This window comes from Galeopterus variegatus, unplaced genomic scaffold (genome assembly GCF_000696425.1).
Source record: "Galeopterus variegatus unplaced genomic scaffold, G_variegatus-3.0.2 Scaffold46, whole genome shotgun sequence".
Taxonomy (NCBI): Eukaryota; Metazoa; Chordata; class Mammalia; order Dermoptera; family Cynocephalidae; genus Galeopterus; species Galeopterus variegatus.
Window position 1 is genome coordinate 372,417 of NW_007726157.1, and position 8,619 is coordinate 381,035.

General features: G+C 34.1%; 1 protein-coding gene across 2 annotated transcripts in view; it reads left to right on the top strand.

Annotated features, from left to right (window-relative positions):
• Positions 1-8,619, top strand: part of ANKIB1 (ankyrin repeat and IBR domain containing 1) — a 139,158-nt gene that overhangs the window by 79,063 nt on the left and 51,476 nt on the right. For both annotated transcript variants that reach the window (XM_008572215.1, XM_008572223.1), the window contains exons 6-7: positions 3,996-4,204; positions 5,402-5,490. In XM_008572215.1, coding sequence (XP_008570437.1) covers positions 3,996-4,204; positions 5,402-5,490 — 298 coding nt within the window. The remainder of the gene's footprint in view (positions 1-3,995; positions 4,205-5,401; positions 5,491-8,619) is intronic.

Below are 8,619 nucleotides of genomic sequence, written 5' to 3' on the forward strand. Positions count from 1 at the left end.
GATTCGGAGGCAATGTGGAGACCAGTTCCCGCTCTCTGGCTGCGCGCGGTGCGGGCGCGACACTGAGGGTTGCGATCCGTTGCCGGACACGGAAAAAGACAAAAAAAAAAAAACCCAATAAAAAATGATGGAAAGATGTGGATACGTAATTCACAGAAGACCAAATCCAAATGGCCAACAAATACATGAAGAGATGTTTGAATTCATGGGTTGTCAAGAAAAATGAAAATTAACATAACAATGAACTATCACTTTATAAATATTTTAAAGAACTGTAGCATCCACTGCTGGAGAGGAAACTGGTAGGGTTCTTTGTTGCTGAGTAAAATATAAACTTTTTTTTTTACTTTTTGTCTTTTTTACTGACCGGCAACGGGATCGCAACCCTCGGTGTTGCGCCCGCACCGCGCTCAGCCAGTGAGCGGGAACTGGTCTCCACATGGGATCCGAATCCTCGGCAGGAGCGCCGCCGCACTCTCCATTGCGCCACCGGGCCGGCCCCAAAATATAAACTTTTATAGCCTTTTTGGAAAGCCATCTGGCATTATCTTTTAAAAACATAACAGGCCTTAGACTCAGTCCCATTCCAAGGAATTTCTCTTAAAGAAATATACACATGGATGTATACTTATTCATGTGTGCTGATACATTTAGCAGCATTATTGTTGGGGCAAAAATTACTGTAAATAAAGCAGGGAAATATTTGCTAAATCATGATACACAGATTAATTTGCAGCCATTAAAAAGAAGGAATTAATGTTAAATTGGTTTACTGGGATAGATTTCCAAGAAGTTAAGTGGGAAAAGAGGATAAAGTTTGTATTATATTATATTTATGTGAAATAATCACCAGAAAGCCTCTGTATATACTTATATATTTGTTTGTATATGTTTATACATAATTGTATTAGCATGGAGGAAAATACTCATATGGAAGAAGACAGATTTGATTGCTAACACTGATTAACTGAGGGATGGTGGAGAGAGAGGACAAAGAGAGACAACTAAAAACATGAAATATTCTCCTCTAAAAATAGCATTATGATATACCATGTATACCTTTATGTATAATTATACATATGTTTATAGACTCTAATTTAAAAATTTAAGTAACATTCTTCATCCTAGCAAATAATAGATATGAAATGATTGAATATTTGAAGCTTAATCTTTTGAAGTAACGAATATAAATAGCCTTACTTAAAAGTAAAAGAAAAGCTATAGCAGTTCTCATAGCCCACTTTAATTTTTTAATCTAATTGCCTTTATAAAAATCTTTTAAGTATGTTTTCAAATGTATGTTTTTAATCAACATATTATTAAATTTTATAAATTAAAAAAGTAATTTCCAAACAAGACATTTAGTAAGATGTTTTCCCATCATTTATGATTGCAGTTTTTAACTGGGTTTTTTTAAGTTACTAGTCCATTTTCAGTAGAATAATTTAGACTTAAATTATACCTCATTTTAACATAAAATTATTCTAACTGGTGTTTAAATTTTATTTTAGCCTATAATTCTTCACAAGGCTAATGCTACCTCCTATTTCTCACATTCTCCTTTAAACCTACTAATGAATGCCATATTTTTAAGAGACAAGATAAGGTTATTAGTAAAGATTTTTTAGCCTAGATAAACTGATCGCCCCCTGGGCACAATTTTTATTCTTTAATGCTGTTTGTTAAGTTTCCAAAGTAATATGTTTATGATTCCTCATCAAAATCCTCTAGCTAAAGCCCTCATTTCTGGTGCTTGTATTAGAACTCCCAAACTATGAGTCACATACCTTAAAGTCACCAAGAGTAGTTTGAAATAGCTAGTTTGAATATTACTGAAATACAGTAATAGCTAATCGTAGCCTACATTTGCTGATATTACCATCTTCCAGACACTATTTTGAGCATATTACATATGTTACTTCAATTAATTCTCATGAAACCTATAGAGTACATAGTAATTATAATCAAGTAACAGATAAGAAACTGAGACAAGGAGGGTTAAGTAATTTGCATATTACACTCTTATGAAGTCAATGACATTTTGTGAAAATGCACATGGCAGATTAATTTTGCCTAATAAACCGCAAGTCTCTATAGCTGCTAAAAAATAATCAAGGATATCTTCACATATCTTCATCCCAGTCAGTATCACATTTTTAAATATCTGCCCACCAGTTTTAAGAAACCATCATGATATTGGCATCATAACAAAAAGTAGTTAGGTAAAAAAATTATTTTTATGATCAAGTCCGGGGGGAGAAAACATTTATTTATTACTCCCATCTCTAGTAATCCTCCCATAAATGTTTATTCAAATGAAGGATTGCTTTTATATATTAAAGTGCCTTTTTACTGATAAATTTAGTAGATTTGCCAAATTTTATTCTGTACATTTTAGAAGCAAAAGTCATAACTGTTTGTTAGAAATGTAAGTGTCTGTCTGGGCCGGCCCGGTGGCGCACTGCTACAGTGCGCCGCTTGCAAGTGCAGTGGCGCTCCCGCCGAGGGTTCGGATCCCACATACAGACCGGTTCCCGCTCACTGGCTGAGCGAGGTGTGGGAGCAGCACCGAGGGTTGTGATCCCGTTGCCTGTCCCGGTCCGGTACGGGCGCGACACTGAGGGTTGCGATCCGTTGCCAGACATGAAAAAAAAGACAAAAAGGAAAAAAAAAGAAATGTAAGTGTCTGTTTTATATGTACATATAAATTTGTCATACAGGTAGGAAATTTGGGTTTGTAGTGCAACATTTGAAATATGCAGAATTTAGACTGACAATCAGCAGTACCACAGGAAAGTGAAATATTGCATACAGGCTATGATCTTAGTAAGTAATGATTTATCAGAATGCTGAGGTCCGTTTAACGACATTTCCTTGAAAGTACTAAGTGCAGTTTTTTTCAGTTGTTAGATTTTTCTTCCCCTTTGTAATCTGACCCCTATTTTCAATCTTATTTTTCATCTCCCCAAACCACAACATCCTATACTGTAACTTTACAGAACCATTTAACGTTGTGTTATACTTCTGTACCTTTGTATGTGTGGTTTCCTCAGCTGGAGATAGAATCCCTCTATCTTCATTGCATGTGTAAGTCATACTTAAACGGCCAAATACATTGGCTTAATGTGGTTGAAAATTTCCACAGCTATTTATATTTGAGCTATAAAATTTTACAGAATGGGAATAATTTACCCTTTAATACTCTCAAGAAATAGTATGTGATAGTAGAAAGAACACGGACTTTGGAATCACAGAACTTGGTCTCAAATCTCTATCTGTGTGAGCTTGGGCGCATTATATAAATTCCCTGAGTCTTGGTTTCTTCACCTAAATAGTGATTGAAAAGTTTGCTGGGAGGAATAAATGATATAATGTGTGTAAAACACCTAGCAAAATAATTGTATATATTAGTTTGTTGCTTTTAAATCATTAGATTTTTATGGCTCTGGACTTTATGCTTTGTATAGCATACATGCTTCACGAAGACAATTTAAAAGTGCTCCAAGTACGAAGATAATCTTTTTTAGTTAAGCCAGGTTTGAGCTCATACAGAATTTATACCTAATTCACTAAAACTTTATTTATAACCCTAATCCCTTTCAAAGGTCCTTCTGCTTTCAAACTGTTTATGAAATGATTTTTAGGACCTGTTGTTGGCATTTTTGACATGCTTATAGTGAACTGTGATTATTTTACAACTTGACATCAGTGAGGCTGATTGCAAAATTATATTACTCATTAAAGAGTAAAGAGGTTAATTAAACGTACACCATCAAAAATTTAGTAAATTCCAAAAGTGATGTGTGAGTCACCTGTTTTGATTATTAGTAAAAGTTTACTGGGAATTTTGACTATATTATTAGATACCTTTTTTCCCCTTAGATAACCTATATATTTTTAATCTATTCTTACTGGTTCTTTTGTTATTATGTGGCTTTTAAAACATTGCCATATTTTCTGGTTTTTGAGAGATATCCATTCCATTTTTCTTAAAGACTGGGACAGGGAGAAATTACTTGAAGCTTGGATGTCCAACCCAGAAAACTGCTGCCAACGATCAGGTGTTCAAATGCCAACTCCACCACCAAGTGGGTATAATGCCTGGGACACACTCCCTTCTCCAAGAACTCCAAGGACTACACGCTCTTCTGTCACCTCTCCAGATGAAATCAGTTTATCTCCTGGCGATTTAGAAACCAGTTTGGTATGGTTTGGTGTTCAGTGTACTTTCCATAGCTTTTGGTTTTAGTCTTTTTACTTTTTAATTATTTAATATTATTCCATGGAGCATGTAGTTGTGTTCTTATAATTGAATCTTATACCCTTCTTCCAGGGTTCAGTTATTTTCATGCTTAGTAAATAACAAGTATTTTTGTGATCTCTGAGCTACAGATTGAAAAGCAAAAGATTTTCTTTTCTCACTTCAAAAAAGAAAACATAAGTGAGTTTGGGGAAACTTAAAAGTTCCAGTTGCTTAAAGTTTTAAATACAACATACTGAAATACTAAAAGTTGAGTTTGTCATTGGCACTTTAAAGCAGAAATACAAAAACATTTTTTATAATTTCTTACATGCTACTAATTTTTAAATATTTACAATATATTAATAATTATATATTTGTTTCAATAAAGCTTCTCGAGTTGTCATCTAGATGCATTTTCTTAATGTTTCCTTTTTTTATTAAGCAACAGTATTACCATTGTCAGCATTTTTAACTAGCATACCGTTGGTGTGCTGTTATAGGAAATTTTTATGTTTTTTGAATGATTCAGTCACTCAAAATATGAAAGCGCTCCTCATTTCATCTAGGCCTTTTTGGAAAACAGAATCCTACTTCTGTAATTCACATGGGTAACTTTATAAAGTTTGCTTCTAGGAGTCATTATTTAGAAGATACATACTTTTGTAGCAAAGTTCTCTGGGTAGAAAGCCTTAAATTGCTACTCTGAATATCCTGAGTTGCTGTATTAAAAGCACAAAGTTACTCTGTATTTGTAGATTTTCCAGGGTAAGTGTAGGGTGAAGGACATGATACTGAAATGGTTATTTTGCAACATGCAATTTGATCTTGACTGGAATAGATTGTAATGATTTTTTCTTGTACTTCCTCTTCCAAATGCACAGTTGCTGATTAATATATAAATTAGGAATTCAAGAGTTTAACTTTTACATTAATACATTTAAATTTCACAATAGTTAATAATGAGTTAGTTATGATATTCGTTACTCAAAGAAAGGTAGGCACTCTAACTGTAACTGCACTTATAACTCTTGAAACACAGTTTGTAAAGCGTGTAATTAACATATATTGTTTTTGCATTTAAACTGGTGAACAAAATGAATGTATTATTCTGTCTCTGATGTATGACTGTGTTAAATCATTGTTCTTCTTCATCTCCAGTGTGACATTTGTATGTGCAGTATTTCTGTATTTGAAGACCCAGTGGATATGCCCTGTGGACATGACTTTTGTAGAGGATGTTGGGAGTCGTGAGTATATGAGCAGCTTAGCATCTCTTACTGCATGATAGCACTCTGATTTGGTAATAAAATTGTTTGCTTTCAATATTTAATGATATGGATTATGTTGGTTTCAGAGTTACACTGAAATGTATTACACTTTACTATTAAGGGATGAATATTTCTGTTTTTCTTATTTTGACATCTTCCCAACTACTTTAATTAATGCTGTTTAGTTTAATGTAATACTTCTGAGAAAAAAGCACGTACATATAAATAATTTCTCTTAGTATTTTCATTTATATTACATCTAATATAAATTTCATTCAAGCCTACACCTAAATATAAAGAATCAGTTTCTGTCTTATATCCTGAGAATTTTAAGTATTTGTTTTTGTGCTTTTTCTGAATTTTTGTGACAAGCAAATAGCCTTGAAAATCTGTAAGAATATGTATGTTTAAAATTCCTTTTTAGTTAACTCAGTTAACTAAATGTCTCTACTAGACATAGTTAGGTATATATTATAAATAGTAATTTTATTTTGCTTCTCATGTTTATCTCTATTCTCCTTCCTAGTACCTTGCCAAGATTTATGCTTTCTCACCATCCATTAAGTTTGCTCTTTGTTTTGCTTTTCAAGAGAGGTTTATAAACAAATGAAGAAAATCAATATAATGAGCAATACAATATCATGTTATTTCTAGAGACACACAAAGCCACCTGAGAGAACAATGTCATTAGTATTTAAGGAAATCTAAAAAATCACAAGTTTTCGAACTATTTTTTTCATAGAGTACTGGGTACCGAGTATATGGAGCTGGAGAGTACTGTGGGGTTGAGAGAGCAAGAGCCTCAGCAAATTTTCTGTTTTCTGTTGTTTTTTTTTCTAACAATTTTGTTGGGGTACAATAGACATACATCAAATCACACATTTAAAATAAATAATTTGATAAGCTTTGACATATGTATACACCCATGAAACCATCACCACAATCAAGATAATAAATATATCCATCACCCCCAAAAGTTTCTCCATTTCCCCTTGTACCCCTCTTGCCCTTCTCTTTCTGCCTCCCTCTTATCCTCCCACACCACCCACTCCCCCTTTCCAATCTGTAGGAAAGCACTGATCTATCATTCCAATTTCAATTTGAGAGTATTTTCTTTATCTGTTTTCTAAATTGGAGTATGAGGCAAGATTTCATTTGGAGAGGGAAAAAATTACTACTTTTTAAAAAGTCTGAATAAATAAAATTATCTGGTTGTCCTTTCATAAAACATAAACTAAACTCTGAGTCTAATTAGATAGGATCAAATCAGTACAGCTGATACAGGTTAGCTAATTGGCAAGGGTTAGTGCTCACAATCCAAAGGGATCCTTGGCCCAATACTGGACGCAGAAAATCTTCCCCAGGTACAGTACTTTATTTAGCTCAAAATTGTTTACTGTATTATAGGAAATATTACTTGGGTTCTACCAAGTTTGCAGCTGTTGGCCCTGGTTGGTATGTGAAACCTGAGCCCCCAAGGGATTTACTTGAATTTTTTTGAACATTCTTGACCTTCCTCACCTAACTCATATCATAAGAACCATGTCCCATACTCATTACAGACTAGCAATGAGAAGATAATGGTAAAATTTAAATATGAAAGATCTAATTATTGTTTTCCTTCATTCCTCCCCACTACTGCCAGTTCTTGTCAAATCAAGCACCAGTAAAACAAGTTCCATGTTGGGTGATTCATGTTGATAAAATCATTTTTTTAATTAATTAGAGTCTTTTCTTAGGCATAGAGAAGAGAAACTCCTGCCTAAAAACAAGGAAGAGTTTTTCAAAGTCCTCAGATTGAATGTTCCTCAGTCTGTCTTATTCTTCCCAATCTCCCTTATCTAATCAGTCCAGCCAGATGCTTTGAAGCATCTATGCCAAGGGCTTAAATGAAAGGGAATTATTATGTTCTACCCAGACTAGAATATCCTTCCTAATTTTGAGAATAAGAGCTCAGGTTCTAGATAAAATAGGCTGCCGAGTTGTGAATTTAAACTCTGCTGTTTATTAGTTGATTTAGGTAAGTGGTAACCTGCCTGTGCCTCAGTTTCCTAATCTATAAAATGATGTTAATAGTAAGTACTTCATAGGATTATTGTCAGTTTATTAAGTGACTTAATACGGGTAAAGTGCTTAGAACAGGGCCTGGCACATAATAATCACTCAATAAATGTTACTTATTGTCATCTTCCTAAGCATTGTAGTAAGCAAAGAGAAACTATCTATATTATCTGTGAAGCTGACTTAGAAGATAAAAAAGGTGAAGTTTGCCCCAGATTTATATCTTTTCTTGACATTCATCAACTCCATGCTCTGCTCATAAATTAAGTATAAACTTGTATCTTGATGTGAATTAATAACATGGCTATCAGAGACTGATTCTTTTTTTTTTTTTTTTAATTTTTATTTTGTCAATATACAATGTATATGATTATTATGGCCCATCACCAACACCTCCCTCCCTCCTCCCTCTCTCCCCTCCCCCCCCCAAGAATGTCCTTTCGGTTTGCTTGTAACAACTTCAAAAAAGTATAGTTGTTATATCTTCTTCCCCCACCCCCCCGGTTTTTTTTGTGTGTGTGTGGGTGAATTAATTTGTTTATTTTTAGCTCCCACCAATGAGTGAGAACATGTGGTATTTCTTTTTCTCTGCCTGACTCGTTTCACTCAATATTATTCTCTCAAGATCCATTCATGTTGTTGCAAATGGCAGTATTTCATTCGTTTTTATACCTGAGTAATATTCCATTGTGTATATATACCACATTTTCCGTATCCACTCATCTGATGATGGACATTTGGGCTGATTCCAACTCTTGGCTATTGTAAAGAGTGCTGCAATGAACATTGGGGTACAGGTATACCTTCGACTTGATGATTTCCATTCCTTTGGATATATTCCCAGCAGTGGGATAGCTGGGTCATATGGCAGATCTATCTGCAACTGTTTGAGGAATCTCCATACCATTTCCATAAAGGCTGCACCATTTTGCAGTCCCACCAACTATGTATGAGAGTTCCTTTTTCTCAAGATGGGTTAATTTTAAAAAGATAAAATATGTTCATATGGTTCAAAAGAGAATTAAAAGTGTGCAGTGAGAGGTCTTC